The sequence below is a fragment of the Artemia sp. Qi Xiang Cuo genome, chromosome 18 (genome assembly GCF_049724085.1).
Source record: "Artemia sp. Qi Xiang Cuo chromosome 18, ASM4972408v1, whole genome shotgun sequence".
Classification (NCBI taxonomy): domain Eukaryota; kingdom Metazoa; phylum Arthropoda; class Branchiopoda; order Anostraca; family Artemiidae; genus Artemia; species Artemia sp. Qi Xiang Cuo.
This window is the reverse complement of record NC_142811.1, coordinates 61,595,748-61,615,578: the sequence shown is the minus strand read 5'-3', so window position 1 is coordinate 61,615,578 and position 19,831 is coordinate 61,595,748. Positions and strand designations below refer to the sequence as shown.

The 19,831-nt window shown below is 36.3% G+C and overlaps 1 protein-coding gene and 1 pseudogene across 1 annotated transcript in view; one reads left to right on the top strand and one right to left on the bottom strand.

Moving 5' to 3' along the window:
• The window catches only part of dock (SH2/SH3 adaptor protein dock), a 32,924-nt gene that overhangs the window by 3,735 nt on the left and 9,358 nt on the right, over positions 1–19,831 (bottom strand). Inside the window, exons 2-3 of the mRNA XM_089104250.1 lie at positions 11,359–11,560; positions 4,848–5,000 (exon numbers count right to left, since the gene is read on the bottom strand). Coding sequence (XP_088960376.1) covers positions 4,848–5,000; positions 11,359–11,552 — 347 coding nt within the window. The 5' untranslated portion in view covers positions 11,553–11,560. The remainder of the gene's footprint in view (positions 1–4,847; positions 5,001–11,358; positions 11,561–19,831) is intronic.
• Positions 12,731–19,568, top strand: LOC148941747 (rab5 GDP/GTP exchange factor-like; annotated as a pseudogene).

Below are 19,831 nucleotides of genomic sequence, written 5' to 3'. Positions count from 1 at the left end.
ATCTATATATATATATATATATATATATATATATATATATATATATATATATATATATATATATATATATATATATATATATATTATATATTAATTCAACATGGCATAATTTCCATTATAAAGCAAACCTCTCTGTCCAATATTTGCAAAGTTGGTCGGGTATCTTGCCCATGACTTGACGAAGACCTACAGGCACCTCGTTTAAGTAGTGAATGTGGTTCCTTATGCACCTCAGTAAATCACGCACCTGTCAACCCTCATATTTTTTAAACTTCTGGATCCCAAGACAATCTAAGACAACTGGTTCCAATCCTGTCGTCCAGTCTTTATCCATTATTTTTGGAGCCAAGCCATCTAAAGAAGTATTGATAGCTAGTTTACTACATTCTAGATTGAGTCTATCACTGGTAACCTGATAAAACTCCAGAATTGTTTCTGTCCCAAAACACTGGATGTTTGCAAATGGCCGTAGCTACTGGTCTTTTGTCAGGGTCAGATTCCAGCATAGGGTTATTAGACATGTGGCTGGGCAATTGATTAAACAAGACAAAATATACTTTCCTCAAGCAAAGTTCTCTTGCCCAAGTTGGTTTTTGTCCTCACCAGGCCTTAACTAATTAGGGATAAATGGGTGACTTCCCCCAGGCTATGCATAGTAGAATAAGCAATCTATCCCAAAAACCTCAATAGATGATGTGCAACGTTTTTCGGCCTGCATCTCTGGAGCGATCCATCCAAATGTTCCAAAAACAGTGGAACTTATAAAAATGATGTTTAATGACTCATTTGAAAGCCATTGCTCTTATATACGTGTTTTTTTCAATTTTATATTCGTAGGTGCAATATAGCATTGAAAACAAAACTTATGTTGCCACTTCTTAAGTTGAAAAGCTCTGAAGTACAAAAAAGGTATCATTGTAATAGTTATGTTCTAGAACCCTTAACTGGAGGTTCACAAGAACCCCTCCCGTACACTCTCCTCCCAGCCCCTTAGTAAGTTCCATAAATTGTCTGTTCATCAGTAAGCTACTGAAACATTAGCAGGCTACCACACCGTCGTAGACAGATGTTTAATGGCTCAATTGTAAGACATTGCTTATATTTACTAGGTTTTTAAAAAGTCTACCATCTATAAGATGTCACATAATTTAATTTTAACTAGTTTCTGAGGAGAATTTGCGTTTCAGAGAAAAACGGTCGTTTTTTCTTATTTATTCGAGGCCTATTGGGTTACTAGAACATTATACAGAGATGCTTAAGAGCTCATTCAAAAGCTATTTCTCATATGTACTTGGTTTATATATATTTCACCATGTGCGTGCGCCATATGGCACGAAAAAAGGCACTTCTTATGCTGTTTCTCGAGGGGTGCGGCTAACCGAATACTAGAACATCTTAGAACGTTTTGATAGCTCATATAAAAAATATTGCTCATATTTACGTTCTCCCTATAAATTCCACCATCTGCTAGTTTCAAATAGCACTAAAAACGGCACTTTTGGTGCCACGTCTCTCGTGGAAAAGCTAGGGTGAGTGGGCTGCTAGAACTTGTTATAGTGATGTCCGAAACAAAATCCTGGGTACGGGCTGGGACAGGAGGGATGGTTCCCTTAGGGACCTGAATGGTCCCCTGAGGGAGGGATTAGTTATAGGTCAAATAAAACCCCTTCAAAGTTGCTACATCCTAATAATTCAGACTGAGGGGCATACAAAAAAATTGTATGGAAGATTTGTTACTCTTTAGCCTAACATATTGTTATAGTTCCTACTTTCTTCAATTACTCCATGGGTCCATAATAATCATGAGTTCAGTGATATCCTGTTTTAGGTCAAGGTAAGAAGGAAGCATTTTTTGGCATTTATGGTAGGATTGATGAAATGTTTCTTATTTCTTAAAAATAAGGAAGCAACCGTTCACATTGAAAGAGGAAGAGAAGGGCATCTGATCGACGCAGTTTGGGTCGAACCCTTCATTAACGACGGCCAAAGAAATGAAAGTAAAATCAACTGAAATGAAAGCAATACGAAAACTACCAATTAAAACAAAATCCACACCAGCAGAAATAAGGCACTGAGTTTCAGAGGAACCTTTCTAAATGGAATAAAAAAAAAAATGTAAAAAACTCTCAATGGGCATATTAACAAAATCCAACTGTTTTCTTATAGTTTCTTAGAGTTTTGGTTACTATTGAGCTGCATTGTTCCTTACGTACTTTTCGTTACCATGAACTGTTTTAAACACACTGGTAGGAACTGGATGAAGCCAAGATTGTCAATTTTTTTTAGTTTCTCCTTTGTGTTAAACTTGAGTTGGAAAAATAGATTTCTTATTATTTTCTTTGTAGCTAAAAACTGTATCATCAAACTTTTAATCATTATTTCCCTAATTTTTTAGAGTAAAGAACAAACTCTAGTCTAAAGCAACCAAAATATTAAAACAAATGCTATTTTCATAAAAACTGAATCATATACATGATAATGCAATTCACTTATCTATAGACAAGATAACATAAAACAAGTATTTTTTGAAAAGTTGCTTCTCTGGGATAAGGTGCCATATTGGAATGACGTTGTTGCCTGATACCCTGGGGTTTAATCGTTTTGCTTATCTGGGGTAAGGTGCCATAATGGAAGACGTTGTTGCCTGATACCCTGGGGTTTAATCGTTTTGCTTATCTGGGGCATGATGCCATATTGGAATGACATTGCTGCCTGATACCCTGGGGTTTAATCTTTTTGCTTCTCTGGGGTGCGGTGCCAGACGTTGCTGCCTGATACCCTGGGGTTTAATCTTTTTGCTTCTCTAGGGTATGGTACCATATTGGAATCACGTTGCTGCCTGATGCCCAGGGGTTTAATCTTTTCGCTTCTCTGGGGTGCGGTGCCAGACATTGCTGCGTGATACCCTGGGGTTTAATCTATTTGCTTTTCTAGGGTATGGTGCCATATTGGAATGACGTTGCTGCCTGATACTTTTGGGTTTAATCTTTTACTTCTTTGGGGTATGGTGCCATACTGGAATGACGTTGTTGCCTGATACCCTGGGGTTTAGTCTTTGCCAGTTCCAACTAAGAAAAAGCCAAATTCAAACAAAGCAAAATGTTTTTTCCTCTGTGCAATATATACATAAATTGTAGGTGCCCCTCAGAAGCATACATCAATTTGATGAAGAGAGCTATATTAAAGATAGTTTTATAGGGCTGTATATGACATGATAGCGCCATGAATTATAAATCCCTGGATATATATGCATCCTTCATTATTTGAAAGGTTATCACCAGTGGATTGCTCCCTTGCCCTCCAATTTTTGATTCCTTTATTGCAGGATACATTAAATAGCCCTACCAAAATTGCAAAAGGGCACCTTCATAGCTTCCCTTTTATAAATGACGTTGTGGAGGTTATGATGGAGTCAAGAGATGATAGTTTGTTCACGTCTTTTTGGTCATAACTAGTTTCAAATCCACCACACTCCTACAGTGTCAGCAACTCTGCCAAAAGTGCACTAAAATTTTACAAGTAGCAAGTCCCAGTTTACTTTTCATGATAAGGCTACACTGATAATCCAGAAAGCTTGCCAAATTCAATTGATATAAATCTAGTAAAGAACAAACTCCAGAAAATCAGCAATAGATTGTATATATATATATATATTTCCTTTCAAATGAGCCCTGAAGCAGCTCTCTAACATGCTCCAGTGCCCTGTCAGCAGTGAAGAAGGAAAAAAAAGGAAATAAAAAGAGAAGACATCAGCAAGAAAGTGATTTTCCTTGTTGTTCAAGCCAGGGGACTGTAACAATTCCTGTCTAACTTTTCGGCTACGGTGATTTCAGCGGCGTTTTGATCCAACGCCTTTTATGAAGGGTTAAAGGCAATTTTCCGAAATTGCCATAAATTTGTTTTCGAAATGACATTTTACTATTAAGAGCAGTCGAGATAATAGTTACCATTCCTGAATTAGCTACAAATGGCAATTTTTTTTATCACTGGACATTTCAAACGAGTTTTTTTTAATTTCTCGTTACTGTGAGCCGTGGTTCATTCTTTACTAGGTTACAGCTCCTGTTGCAACCAGGATGAGCTAATCAGATCTTTCCCAGTAGAGTTCTGCGTGTAACATGGTTCTTTTGTTCTTTTGCAATTGGATTATCCTAAGAACCTAGAAGGAGGTTCATACCTAGTAACGTAGAAGTAGGGCGTGGTATTGCACTAAAAAGATAATATGCTATCTGAGAATTAATCCGTAAAATGACAAAGGCCTGAGGGGGTTTAATGACGTCACTAGCTGATGGCAGGTTTTTAAAACCCAGTCCTGTCTTTAGTTGTTTTTTTTTTTGTAGCCAGGCGACGTCAAAATGGGTAGTAAATAAGGGTACACTGAATAGGCTGTTTTGGATTAACCTCATATAAAAACGTCTCCAGAGTTTTTTCGGGGGGGGGGGGCGGGGAGGGGGGCACAAACAAAAATTAAAAAGCGCATCAAAAATTAGTTTACGTTAATTTTTGTTACGTTTTTACGAGTCGGGCAAACATTTCTGAGAGTCAGCTTTTACAGCGTCACAACCCCACATACAATATGTCCGAAATTAAGGCAGTCACCGCATGGCATTTAAATAATAAAAATAATTTTGTTGCATTAATGATTTTACCAAAACGTCCTAATTACTTCATATAGTAGCCTATTGATTGATCAACGGTTATGTATTTTTGCAATTGTATCTACACTTCAGTGGAACCTATCAATTACTAAAAAGACGGCCCTTTGGAAGTCCACAACTCCTTGCCCATGAGATGCCCCCCCCCCCCCGCCCCAGTTATGAAACAACAGCTTAGGCTATAAGACCCACCTGACTAGAGCATATCCAAGCGCATCTGATGGCAATATAGGTTCAGCTGGCATTCGTCGATTAATTCCCGGTGAATCAGTTTCACGAACAGGCGAACCAGACGGAAGAGTCTTGCTACTTCCTATCGGAGCTTTCTTCACTTTTTTCTTGATGCTGAAAAACAACAGTACAGCTGAGTTAGGTATGTATGTAAAGAATGGGGTAGGGAGGTCTTTAAGTCTATACCTACTGAAACATCGCGATTTTTGTGATATCGCCTATATTTTTTCGCATAGATCACATGATGTGTGTTTTTTTTAGCATGAATTTTTTTTAACCCATGAGAGAAGGGTTAACATGACTAGGGCATGTTCTGCAGATGAAGGAAGACAGGTTGCCAAAGAAAGTCCTTTTCGGCCAAACGTCTCGGGCTAAACGGAAAGAAGGTCGACCGCAGTTAGGGTGAAAGGATGTTGTAAAGAAAGATTTAAGGGAAATGGGAACTTCCTGGGAGGTCGTAATAGGGAGGCTTTGAATAGATTGGGATGGAGGAGGAGCATGCGTAGCTGAGCTGGCCTCAGGCGATTTGGTGCTGCGGTGAATTGTTAGTAGTAGTATACCCTCTCCCCCCGACCAGCATACATACCGAAATTGAGGTTTCTTTTCATTTTAAACTAAAGATCTAAAAGGACCTAAAACAATATTATTTACTACAGAATAATATATTTGCATCATCAAGCTTTTGTGTATCACTCCTTCTTTGGGGAAATTCATCTTTTCTTCTTATTTTTTTGTGTCTTTTGAATTAGCCCCGTCTAAATTCATTCATTGGACTTCTTTGTCACCGCCTTGGGTAAGATTGATGTGGGATGTCTACTGCAGCGTGGTGAGTACTAATATTATGTTTTTTTTTCTCTTTCTTCTTTCTTTGATTGATTATCCATATATTTTGTTATTTATCATTTTTGTTGTTTTATCCGTGCAAAACGAGCTTGTTTTTCTGTCAGATATTGGTATACTTAATATGCTATGTATATGTTACCGTGAATGTCGAAATTCACCGGTGAATGTCCGAAATACCATTTTTTTTTTCTCATTGGATTTAGTCAGCGCTGCCAGTCAACTTTTTCAATTTAATGCAAGGTTTGATGATGATAGGTTAGGTTAGGTTTTCAACCAATTTCTGATATTTAGAACCAAAAATAACCTAACCTAAACTAACATAATCTAACCTAACTTTTACCATCATAGCTTGCATAAGACTGAAAAGACTGATTCGCAAAGCTAATTGAATACAAGCAGAGAAAAAGAAATGTCGAACATTCACAGGTGGGTGTCGACAATAACCAGATATCGGACATTCATGGTAACATACATATGATTGAAAAATAAATGAATCTGAACCTGAAACTGAATTGGTTTCTGTTTAGCAAGGTTTGACCTCCGTCATTATAAACATAATCTAAAGTTTTTTTTTTCGTACTACAGGATTTTTACACAGGGGGTAGGGAGTCGTTGGATTGTTCTTGTAGGGAATCATTTCTTTAATTCATTAAAGAAGAGGTAAAAATATGTCACTTGTTAAAATTCTGAATATAAATAGGCATAAAAAACTCATAATTGCAGGTTCAACCCTTAGGATTGATATAGAACAGTTCTGCATTTTGAAGACACTATCTTTCTTTATCGAAGACTGGTCCTCTCTGAACCAATCCCGGGAAGGGGGAGATACAGGAAAATAGCGCAGATTTAGCCACTAATTTTTTCCATGGAGGCGAGTCAAACTGAAGGGGGGATATGGATTCCTAACTATGTCCCTTCTATCTGCAGATGTGATAACAACATCTTTCTGTAATATATTAGGTCTTTTTTGGTAAAAGTAATCAGCATTAGTATGCTTTCGTTGCATCGTTCATTCAAAAGAAGACAAAGGAGGGCCATTTAAGCAGTATTAATAAGTGGCAAAGCATGATACAAATCCAAGTATAATCTTTAAAGTTTTGATCAAACGGTTTTCAATAGCAAGTATAATAAACTCTTATTTTGGTCGGCATTTATGAGAAGGAGATAAAGTTGGAGCCCATAGCCAAAAACTTCCCGTTCAAGGGTTCTAAACTTTTGGACCACATACAAATGTTTACGAAAATACGAGGCGTGTTTTTAAAATAAGGTCCGTTTGAATATAACTACACAACGAAAGATTGTTTCAAAAAAGTATATTTATTTGCAGAAAGTACATACTTTACTCTATTTAAAGGCATAGTTGCCAAGCTCGTTCAAACACTTATAATACCTCTCAACTAATTTTAAAGTAGCCTCTTCATGAAAATTTGCCGCGTGATCCGGTAGCCAAGAGTTCACTGCTGTTTTTTACGTCGTCATCACCATTGTAATGGTTGTCACTGAGATGGCAACCGGTTGAACTGAAGAAGAAAAATGGGTTTCGCATATCACGCCCACATTGAGGCAACAGAACATGGTATGGAAACAAATAACACTCCCCTTTAAAGTTGAAGGCCAAAAAGACTGGACAGTTAAAGTTGAAGGCCAAACAGATTCTGTCCCAGCGCAAGATCATGGTGTTAGTGTTTTGGAATAGGCATGGTGTTTTGTTTGTTGACTTCATGCAACGAGGAACCACTATCAACGCAGAAGCATACTGCCAAACCCTCAGAAAGCTCCGCAGAGCGATTAAAAAAAACAACTTGGCATGCTGACACACGGAATTATCCTTCTTCATGACAATGCATAACCTTATACTGCAGGTTAGACATGCAATTTGTTTCGATAGTTTTTCCTGGGAAGTTTTAGACCATTCACCCAACAATCCTGATCTTTCGCCAAGCGGTTACCATCCGTTTTTTCACCTCAAGCAACACCTCGGTGGCAACGGTTACAATGATGACGACGACATAAAAATGGCAGTGAATATATATACCACCAAAATATTTTCCCCTGGTTTAAGTTTAACATTGGTCCCCAAAACACTTAAAGGAAAGCAATTTTACAATTAATTAATTTTTTCTGTACAAGCTATAAAAATATAATAATATACAGTAAATAATGCATCTATCACAGTTTGAGAGCCCCAAATGCCATAATTGGCTGCGTCTACAGGCTTTAGGTGACGTCAGATCCGCGTGCCTGAATCTATCTGGCCAAGAGTCTATTCACTTCATAATCAAACAGTTCGTGGTAACGAACTGTAAGTAAGGAGCAATTCGGCTCAAGAGTAACCAAACTCTAAAAACCGGGGTTTCGATAACAATAGATACATTAAAAGAATTGGCCTTTTATGCTGATTCCAAATACATCAATTCATTAAGTTTAATGTTAGCCATCAAAAGCTATGAGCCTGAGAAAGTCTGCCTGATTTTCGAAAAATGGGAGAAACATCCTCAAAGTTCAAACGATCTTAAAGAAAATCACATCACCAGATTCAGTATATTAGTGAACCCTACTGTGGAGATTTCAACTTCTTTTCTACAAAAATGTAAAATTTTGTATTTTTGCCATATGGAAGATCACAAATGCGTGTTTATTTGTTCGTTTTATTTCCCAGGGATAATCATATCGACCTAATGGTCCTAGAAGACCGGGAGAGAACTCATTTCAAAAGAAATCAAAAGTTCTAGTATCCTTTTTGATTACAAAAAAAAAAAAAAAAATGGAGGGCAAATTTTCGCTCTAAGATATCTGATCAAAATTTTAAGACAGCCATTTGATTCAGCATAGTTGAAAGGTATGCTTTTGGTGATGACATGACCTCCAAAGTCTCTGGGGAAAAGGCTCTAAATTACGTAGTTTGCCAATATTGTTCACATATAGTACTTGTTATTGGGATATTAAATATAAAAAAAAACCAATTTTTTTTAACTGAAAGTCAGGAACGACGTTAAAACTTAAAACGATAATAATTTATTCCGTGTATGAAGGGGGCTGTCCCCTCCTCAACGCCTAGCTCTTTACGCTAAAGTTTTTCATGGTTTAAAAAAATAGAGTTGTGAGAAAGTCAAAATTTAGCGTAAAGAGCGAGGCAGTGAGGAAGGGACAGCCCCTTTCATATACTGAATAATTTCTGTTAGTTATAAGTTTTAACGTCGTTCCTTACTTTCAGTTAAAAGAAACTTTTTTATTATTTAATTTTTTACAGTTTTTTAATTAATTCAGGTTTTAATTTTTGATAAACGTACATGAATAATTAAAAAAAAATGAATATTAATTTTACTTTTATTTGGTTAAATGGCTCTCTTGAAACCTGTTTAATTTTATTTCCAAACGTTTTTATTAGTAATAAGTATACGTAACTTACGAATTAACTTAAGTACCGAACCTCTATATTCTTATATTTTTAATACGTATATTAGAGGGTTCGCCCCCTAGTCAATACCTTGCTCTTTAAGCTAAAGTTCGATATTTGGTCCAATTCTTTAAAAATGACCCCTTAATCACAAATGCCGTTAATTAGAATAAATAGCTCTTATGAAAGTACTAAATAATCTTTGGCTTAAAGAGCGAGGTATTGACTTGGGGATGAACCCAATCATATACATAAAGTTTTCTGTCGTTTTAATTTTTGATGTTGCTCCTTACTTTCAGTTAAAAAACTTGTTTTTTTATATATAATTTCTGATCTTTTTTTAAAATAATGCTGGGAAATCCGACGCCCCCTTCATAGCAATGTCCCTTCTCCCATGAAAACTTCCTTCCTGGTAAGATCCTCCCACATAACCCCCGACCCCCTCCCCCCCCACTACCAGAAAAAATACCCTCTGAAAACGTCTGTATACTTCCCAATAACCAATACTATATGTTAACATTGGGTAAAGTTCATAACTTTCAGCCCTCCCCCCGGGGACTTTGGGGGATTAAGTCATCCTAAAAAAACATAGTTATCATATTTTCGACCGTGCTGAACAAAATGGCTATCTCAAAATTTTGATCGGGCGATTTTCGGAAAAAATGAGTGTGGGAGGGGGCCTAGTTGCCCTCCATTTTTTTTGGTCACTTATTTAATCTCCGTTCGAATGAGCCCTCCTACGATATTCTAGGACCACTGGGTCGATACGATCACCCCTGGGAAAAAAAAAAAAACAACAAACAAACAAACAAATAAACACACATCTTTGATCTTTCATTTTTGTAGATAGGAGCTTGAAACCTCCGCAGTAGGGTTCTCTGATACGCTGAATATGATGGTGTGATTTTCATTAGGATTCAATAACTTTTAGATGGTCTTTCCGCCTTTTTTCAAAAATCAGCCAACTTTTCTCAGGTAACTCACGTAAATTTGATGGGTGGGACTGAACTTGATTAGACTTATATATTTGAAATCAGCATTAAAATTTGATTCTTTTGATGTATCTATAGATATCAAAATTCCTCTTTCTACAGTTTCGGTTACCATTGAGCCGGGATGCTCCTTACTTACAGTTCGTTACCACGAACTGTTTGATATACCAAAATTGTCCTTGATAATTTTCTGCAGGGGAGGGGAGATTTTCCATGGGAAGGAAAGTTTCCGGGTGGAATTTTCCAGGATATATGGTATATATGGAGGGAGGTAAGAGGATTTCCTGGCGTGATTTGAAAAACGGTCAGAAATTAAGTAAAACAAATAAGTTTTTTTTCCAACTGAAAGTAAAGAGGAACACTAAAACTTAAATGAGCAGAAATTATTCTGTATATAACGGTGGGGGGTCCCCCTTCCTTATATTCTAGCTCTTTACATGAAAGTTTTACTCTTTAGGAAAGACTAGGCTAAACAAGCACAAGGAAAATTGATTCTGAATTATCTTTAAAGAACTTATAAGACTTAAGCATAAAGAGCAAGGTTAAAGAGGGACCAGCCCCACCAAATACAGACTTAATTCCGTTCATTTTAATTTTAAATGTTGCTCCTTACCTTCAGTAGAAAAACTTGTTTTTTTTGTTTTACTTAATTCAAACATGAGACCACACAGTCTTGTTCACCAAAATAGAGCAATTGACAGGCTTCATCTGTAGCAATGGACCCACTTCATGTCAAATTAACTTTTTGAATCTTCGTTTCACAATTTGGGTCCTATTTCACCTTTTTGATTTCATCTTTTAAGGTGGGCCTTATTTTCCCTTTCTTTCAAGTGGTATTATTTTTTTATGTTTTGAATAATTTGAAAGGCAAGTTTTGTTTTCTTTTTTGTATTTTTTCTTTTACTATTGACGTGGGCTGAGTGGATGTTTTGCCAATATTACGGGGGTATTCTCAACCATCCCAGGGTATGCTAAACAACATACCCATACCAGGTTATCAGCTATACCTGCATATGGGGTGGAAGGGAGGGAGGCCTCAAATTCATATTTGTAAACAAATCTACCCAATCAAGCAGAATTTTGTTTTCACCTTGCTTTTTCAAATATTATTCAACTCCTTACCTCCAAAAAACAATAAAAGCATTTACGTCTATTACATAGAAATGTCAATTAAACAACTCATTCATTCCACTAGTAATAAGGCTTGTCAATTATGCCCTTTTCAAATTTAAAGACTCACCTGTCAAAAATAGAGGGTTTTTCTCTCTTAACATAATTGCTGGGGACATATCCAGAATGGCCTTTGCTGTTTTGAACTCTCCACCAATGTTTAGAGTCATCAAGTAAAAGCAGTCTTTCATTTTTCTTTAATCCAAGTTCTTGTGTACCTTGGGCAATATAGTCGTATTTTGCTATGACATAGTTCTCTTCCATGCTTCTTCCTGTAAGAAAAAAAAAATAAAGCCAAAAGATATTGTGTCTATATCAGTGGCATCATAAAGTGGCCATCAATAAAGCGGCATTAGGAGAATGAACCCTCCCAAGTTTAATTTATTCAAAAAAACTATTTGTTATTAATTACAAAAGCAACTATATTGTCAGTTGGGAATCAAAAGGTTGTATCTCCAATATTGCAAATTTTCAGAGGAGCAAATAAAAACTTCACAAGTTTTTTTATTTCCTCTCTGATAACTGTAAAACAAAAATAGATTGATATGCATTGATTTTACATATCAATCCATTTTTGTTTTATGGTTATCAGAGGGAAAATAAAAAAGTTAAGTTTTTTATTTACTCTTCTGAAAATTTGCAATATTGGAGATAGAAGCTTTTGATACTTGACTAACACTATAGCAATTTCCTTTCAAATCAGCGATGAAACTTAGCCCTGGTGGGAAAAAAAAATATCAGCATGACAAATGGAAAAACATGGTTTCCCCTATTAGTCAAGAGGGGGGATTGTACTTCCACTGTACAAGATTTTCGACCATGCTGATTCCAATAGTGCACTTCTTCGTTTACATAAGAAACCCTTTTCGACGTTTTCCAGGCTTTTTTCGAAATCACCATAAGCTTCTTTTTGTTTCAAAATTTTACTTTTAAGGTGAAAGGAAAAATAGTTACCATTCCTGAGCCATGTTCAGATGGCAATTTTTTCTCACTAAGCAGTTTTTTTTTGCGCATTTTTAACTTTTCGTTACTATGGGCTACGGTTTGCCTTTTACAAGGATGCAGCTACAGCTGCAACTATGATCTGAAGGACCCCCCCCCCCCCCCGGAAAGATACAAAAATAGTACCTTGAAAATGTACCTTCCTTGGGTTTTGCCCCCACTCATAAAAATCCTCTGCTGAGCCTTCCCCTTAAGGATTGGCAATGGATGCATAGCCACAGAGAAGGGAAAAATTCCTCTTCCCCCCTGAGTATAAGATCATCTCTGACTCAGGAGTTAAACAGGGTTGAGTTCTAACCTTATTTATATGGGTCATTTTATCCACTTTGTGTTAAGCATCACAGTAAAGGCTATGGCAGAGCCTGGGACAAAATGGGGAAGTAAAACTTTCCTAGAATTAGATTATACTGGTTGACTTAAGCATCCAGATGAAGAGCAAAATGGAGGGTTTGGGAGTTCAGGGTACAAGGATAGGTTTGAAAATTAACATTAAGAAGACTAACTTGCGAAGACTGGAAATAAGTGAGGGTGATGAGGTGATGTAGCATAGCAAGAAGATGGATCAAATAGACCGCTTCCCTTACCTAAATAGTATTTTTAGTAAAGACAATGAGTCCAGTGAAGATGCTAAAGGCAGAATTAAGGCCCATGGTGTTTTTCACAGTTCAAAAAGGTTTGGAAGAACAAGAAGATGAGTCTGAAAACCAAGATTAGAAATGATATAATACGTCTCATATTTGGTCTTAAGAAACCCACAAGCACCAAGTTTCAGCTTATGGAGAGTTGATTAACAACAATAAGGGACGGAAGTAGCTTACTCTTGATAAAACATCTTACAAAAATTGAATCAAATAGCTCACACACATTACATAATTGGTCAAGAAATCCAACCATGTCTAGAGGTATTGCAGATGAGTATGCCAATATTCAAAAGAAGTTCCCTGTACCAGCAAAGTCTATTTCACCTACTTTCCCCCAATCCCCTCCATGGAATTGGTCATCTCCCATAATAAATACTGAATTTTCAAAATGGAATAAAGATTTAACCCCCATTGCTTTTGTTCAGAAAAAATTTGAAGAACTTAATACAATTACCTATAAAAATCACTTCCAAATATTTGTTGATGGGTCAAAAATGAATGAGAAGGTTGCAAGTGGTGTTTTCCTTCCTCACCTGAAAATTGCAATGGGCGAGAGATTATTTAATAATTTATGTATAATGTCTGCTGAGTTAAATGCCATAATTATGGCATTAGAACACCTTAAGCAAAACCAATCTTTGATTGAAAAATTGAATAATATTATCATCTATTCCGACTCTTTATCAAGCCTTGAGTTGCTGGCCTCAGCTCCTCAATATAAGTTGGACATTGACACTTATCATTGTCTCAGTATTATTGATAATCTTGCTTTAAGTGGCATAAAAACTTACTTTCAGTACATTCCTAGCCACTCTGGCATAAGTGGTAATCATCAGGTTGATGAAATAGCAAAAAATGCTATAAATATTGACCAGCCAAGTGGGAGACCAATCCCAATTAGAGATATTTACCGATGGAGGCTATCAGATATTAATTTTAATAAGATTAATCCTATTCTTTCCCCCTTTCCCAATAAGTATCTTTCTAAAATTTATCATAGAATTCGTTCTGGAACAAATAGACTAAATTTCCTTGCATTCTCATATAAGCTTTCTAATTCAAGGGGTTCAATTCCCCTGTCCCCTCTCTGCAGGCATTGTAATATGAATAATGAAACAATTGACCATTGCCTCTTTGAATGTAATATGCTGACGTCTGCACAACATACCTTGCTTTCTAAACTGTTAAAATACTTCAAACACCACAAAATCCCACTATCAGTCAAGAGCCTAGCCAACTATACCTGCACACAGAGCATAGAAATCGACATCTATCATCTTATATTTGAACTCCTAGAGTCGAAAGATCTGCTGAAAGATATCTGAATATATCTAATAAATATGAGGCAATCAAGCCAGTAGCTCTGTAGCCCACAGAGTGAAGCAGAAGGAAAAGGGCTAAATAGTTTTACTGAAAAGCCCGCCTGCTGTTAAATAGAAGAAGAAGAAGAAGAAGAATATTGAAAGCTACAGTGCTGACAGTGTTCAAGTATGCTTCTGAAGCATGGCCACTCCAAAAGACAAAGGAGAATTTACAAGATGTGTTCTAGAGAAATTGTCTAAGGATTGTTTTGAGTAGCCTATGCGTTTAATTGACCATATTTCCAACAGTAAGGAGTACAAAACATGTGGTTCAATCCCACTTTCTAGGGCTATAATGAGAGAAAGGTTGAGATGGCTAAGACACAGTTCTGCAGATGAAGGATGACAGATTGCCAAAGATTGTCCTTGTCAGCCAGCCTATTAGGGCAACGCAAAAAGTTGTCCATTCCATCTCATTCATTCCGGTATGGGATGGAATGAGTTTGTAAGAAAAGATTTAAGTGGAAATGGGTTATTAGGAAAATATAAACAGGGAGGCTTTGAATAGATTGGGATGGACAAGCAGCATAAGTAGCTGTGTTGGCCTCAGGCAGTTTGGTATGGCAGTGAGTTGTCAGTTGTAGCAGTAGTTTCAGGGAATGTTGAGGTGGATGTTATACTAAATCAAAAGAATTTAGGCACATCCAGGTTGTCAAAAGGGTTTATCTGCAATATATTTGGAATGGCTTAGGGTGCTAATATAAAACTTTCATGGAATGTTAAGATGGATCCTCCAATAAATTAATACACACTAAGTCTATACAGGTTGTCAAAAGGGCATATCAGCAATATCTCAGGAACAGCTGAGGGTATGAAGTTGACACTAGCAACAGTATGCACAGTATTCAAATCTAAAGCAACTGAGCTTATGAGTAACTAGAAATAACAACACATATAGGAGTATGAAGTAGTTGTCAACAACTATTGTAGTTTGAAATCCTATAAACATACAAAGTAAGTCATTATACATAAATGCAATTAAATTTAATGAGTTTATTTACAAAGACAAAAAGTAAATTGCACATAATACAAAATACTCAGTCCATTTCTGGACACCAAGAACCACAATCAATATCATTTCAACATAATATGCAGAGTGGTCACCGGTCATACTCCCAGAGACAACACTACCTCTCATTAATCAAAAAAACAAATAACTATTACCTTCCTACTCCTTTCCCCAGGGGAAGCCACCCCATCATAAATAAAAAAGAAGTCATACATAATTTAGTTATTTATATTTTAATCTTAAACTTTTTATTGATCATACTTTACATTATAGGTCTGGGAGGGGCAACTGCCCCTCCCAGACCTCGGTTTGCCCCCTTCCCCCCCACAAGACCCCAATTAGCCCCCCCCCAGTTGAAATTTAGTTTCTTCCAAAATCTTGTCAAAACTCAAATAAACCTGCATAATTCAAGCATCAACAGAGACAGATCAGTTTATTAATACATATTTACCTTTACAGTACTATAAGTTACCTTTATATAGTAGGCCTACTACAAAGTACATTTCTAGACTTTTAAAGTACTAAATAGTACCTTTATGGAACCAAATGGCTTATTTGTTTTTTTAGTTTTTACTGTCATTTTCACTTGATTTGGGAAAATTGGCTCCAACTTTGCCCCCTCCCTCCCCCAAGGAATTTGACAAAATAACATCACCTGTTGACATCCATGGCTCCCATTTATACTTGGCCCTTGTGAAGCTTGCTTCAGAAAAAAACATTACTATCCACCAGTTGCCAACCCAGGCATCCCATGTTCTGCAGCCCTTTGACAGGGTTGTTTTCAAAGGGCTGAAATCATTCTATGAGCAGATGTCATATTGTAATATGTCCCCCAGGTGATATCTTACCAAAAATGGGACTCAAGAGAAGTGTATGTCATATCTGGGAGACTTACCTTACCCCTTCACTGATTAAAAAACCATTACAAAGAACAGGAATTTATGATTCTGCTATTCCAGTGCATATCAACTGTAACCTCATTGACAAGGCAAAGTTTGATCCAGTCAAGTTAAGACAATATGTTGCAAGTAAGAATCAGTCTTAAACAGTTCAAAAAATCAGTCTTAAATATCTACTTAAACAGTTTCTGATAATAAACAATCAGATTCTTCTTTGATCTGTCTATTATTAATGAAATTAAATAATGATATTAAATAAATAATAATTAAGACTACAATTCCCTATTTGTCCTCTATGTTCACAAAGAAATTTTATGCTGGATCTTGAAAATTAACTTTGTCATACTATTGATAGCTTTCATAGTTCTTGAAGTCAGATTTTTTTTTTTTTTTTTTTAGTTTCATCATTCTGCTGTTTATCTTGATATTCACCAATACGAGAAGGCACTCGAGCTTTGTCGACGTTATACACCTTTGTTTGTGGCATCCCATCCGTCATTTTCAGAAGAAGAAGTTGAGGAGTTTTAGAGAAGAAATGTCTTTTGTCTTAGCTCACACACATTACATAATTGGTTAAGAAATCCAGCCATGTATAGAGGTATTGCAGATGAGTAAGCCAATATTCAAAAGAAGTTCCCTGTACCAGCAAAGTCTATTGCACCTACTTTCCCCCAATCCCCTCCATGGAATTGGTCATTGCCCATAATAAATACTGAATTTTCAAAAGGGAATAAAGATTTAACCCCCATTGCTTTTGTTCAGAAAAAATTTGCAGAACTTAATACAATTACCTATAAAAATCACTTCCAAATATTTGTTGATGGGTCAAAAATGAATGAGAAGGTTGCAAGTGGTGTTTTCCTTCCTCACCCGAAAATTGCAATGGGCGAGAGATTATTTAATAATTTATCTATAATGTCTGCTGAGTTAAATGCCATAATCATGGCATTAGAACACTTTAAGCAAAACCAATCTTTGATTGATAATTCGAATAATATTATCATCTATTCTAACTCTTTATCAAGCCTTGAGTTGCTGGCCTCAGCTCCTCAATATAAGTTGGACATTGACACTTATCATTGTCTCAGTATTATTGATAATCTTGCTTCAAGTGGCATAAAGACTTACTTTCAGTACATTCCTAGCCACTCTGGCATAAGTGGTAATCATCAGGTTGATGAAATAGCAAAAAATGCTATAAATATTGACCAGCCAAGTGGGAGACCAATCCCAATTAGAGATATTTACCGATGGAGGCTATCAGATATTAATTTTAATAAGATTAATCCTATCCTTTCCCCCTTTCCCAATAAGTATCTTTCTAAAATTTATCATAGAATTCGTTCTGGAACAAATGGACTAAATTTCCTTGCATTCTCATATAAGCTTTCTAATTCAAGTGGTTCAATTCCCCTGTCCCCTCTTTGCAGGCATTGTAATATGAATAATGAAACAATTGACCATTGCCTATTTGAATGTAATATGCTGACGTCTGCACAACATACCTTGCTTTCTAAACTGTTAAAATACTTCAAACACCACAAAATCCCACTATCAGCCAAGAGCCTAGCCAACTATACCTGCACACAGAGTATAGAAATCGACATCTATCATCTTATATTTGAACTCCTAGAGTCGAAAGATCTGCTGAAAGATATCTGAATATATCTAATAAATATGAGGCAATCAAGCCAGTAGCTCTGTAGCCCACAGAGTGAAGCAAAAGGAAAAGGGCTAAATAGTGTTACTGAAAAGCCCGCCTGCTGTTAAATAGAAGAAGAAGTCTTTTGTGAAAGTTTGTTCCAAGAACAGACATTTACGACAGTCAGAAGCTCCAGCAAGGTTTTACGTTAGCAAAGTCATCTTGCTTTGCAAAAATTCTTGTGATTTTTATGGTAATTCAGAATGGGGTGGATATTGATCAAAATGTAAATAGGCTGGTAACATTGGAAAAGTGTGTGCAAAACCTTTAGATTTTTTAGAGAAAACGAAAAGTAAAGTGTTGAGGTCAGTGAGTGATGTTGATGAGAGTTTGAAAACTACTTTACAATCAGCAAAATCATCTATGCCTCATATTGATGAATGTCAAAAACTTGCAAGTCCTTCATTTGGTATGAGTACTGTGACTAAGCTTCTTAGGAAGAAGCCTTCTAAAGATTGAAGCTTGAGTCCAAAATCCTCAAAGTCATATCCACCTCTTTAAAGACTCATGGTTCTTACATTGAATCTGAGGTTTTCTCCTTAGTGAAAAAGGCTTTTAGGAAAATTGAGCAATCTCTTAATGATGAACAAACACAAAACAAAGATTTATCAAATATCTTCAAGGACACACATCAAAGCTTCAAGGTAAATTAGAGCATCGTTTTAACCATTTAAGCTCTGATGGTGTGGAATCATAAGCTGATAAGGTTTGAACAGTAGCTTACTTATAATGGCTTCTCAGTCAAGGAAGATAAAGATTTGAGTTTGCAAAAGAGGATAAGGCAGATGAATTGGATAACTCCAGAAATGATTGATTGTGTTGGAAATGAGATTGGATACCATCCAAAAATTAATGGTACAAGCAATATCAAATCTTATAGAAATCGATTCAAAGAGGATTCCTCAAGACAAGCTTGAACTCATTGTAGAAACCTGTAAATTATCATTTTAGATTGTTGGTGAGTCTGTTGAAAATTTGGGTGACACTGCTGGATCTGCTGATGATCTTTTACCAATATACTCATCTATATCCTGCTTAGGGCTTATCCCCCCCCCCCAGTGTGGTTGGATATTATGTATATCACTCATTTTGCCAATCCTGCCTGATCTGAATCAGGAGAAAGTGGATACTATTTAACCAATTTCCGAATTGCTATCAAGTTTATACAGAAAATGTTGGGGAAAGATCTGGACTTAACAGAAGAGTAATTCAACTCATGTAGGTCTGGTGAATTATTTCCATTAAATGCTCTAAGAAATGGTCACTATCAATCAGAGGGATTACAGGTAATGTATAACAATTTAAAAACGCTGGAAAATATGCAATTAAAGTATGAAGAACTTGAAAGTGATATGGTGCTTGTCAAAAAAGAGATTCAGGATTTCAATGAAAATATTTCCAAAGAAGTTAAAGAGGTTCTAGATCAGTATCCAATGAAGTTGAAAGGACCAAATTTGGATTTCTGGGCAATGCTCCCCAAGATTTACCCCCTCCTTTAGTTCCAACTGTAGTTGGTCCACATTTGCCAGGACTCAGTCAAGTGGATGAAGCGTTTTTTGTTGGCGGAAATAAAATTCCAGTAATACATTGTGAAGCAAATGAACCCTCTGAAATGGATACCTTTGGTATGAGTGCTCTAGCATCAGTTATACTCAAGTTTCAGTAAAAAAAAAATTGTTTGTCATGATGAAAATTCAACAATTTCCTTAGGACTAGGTATCATTAAATTGTCTTTTTGAAAGCAAGTTAAAAATAAAATTCTAGAATGAAATACAGAGTAATTTATTAGAGAACTGTGGATTGAGAGGCAAATGTTTAAATGGCTTAATTCAGTTACTTGATAGCTGAATTGAAGTTATCAAGTATTTTGCAGTAGGTTGCATCAAGACATGGCTAATTGTAGACAGAGAAAAGCCAAGACAGATAGTT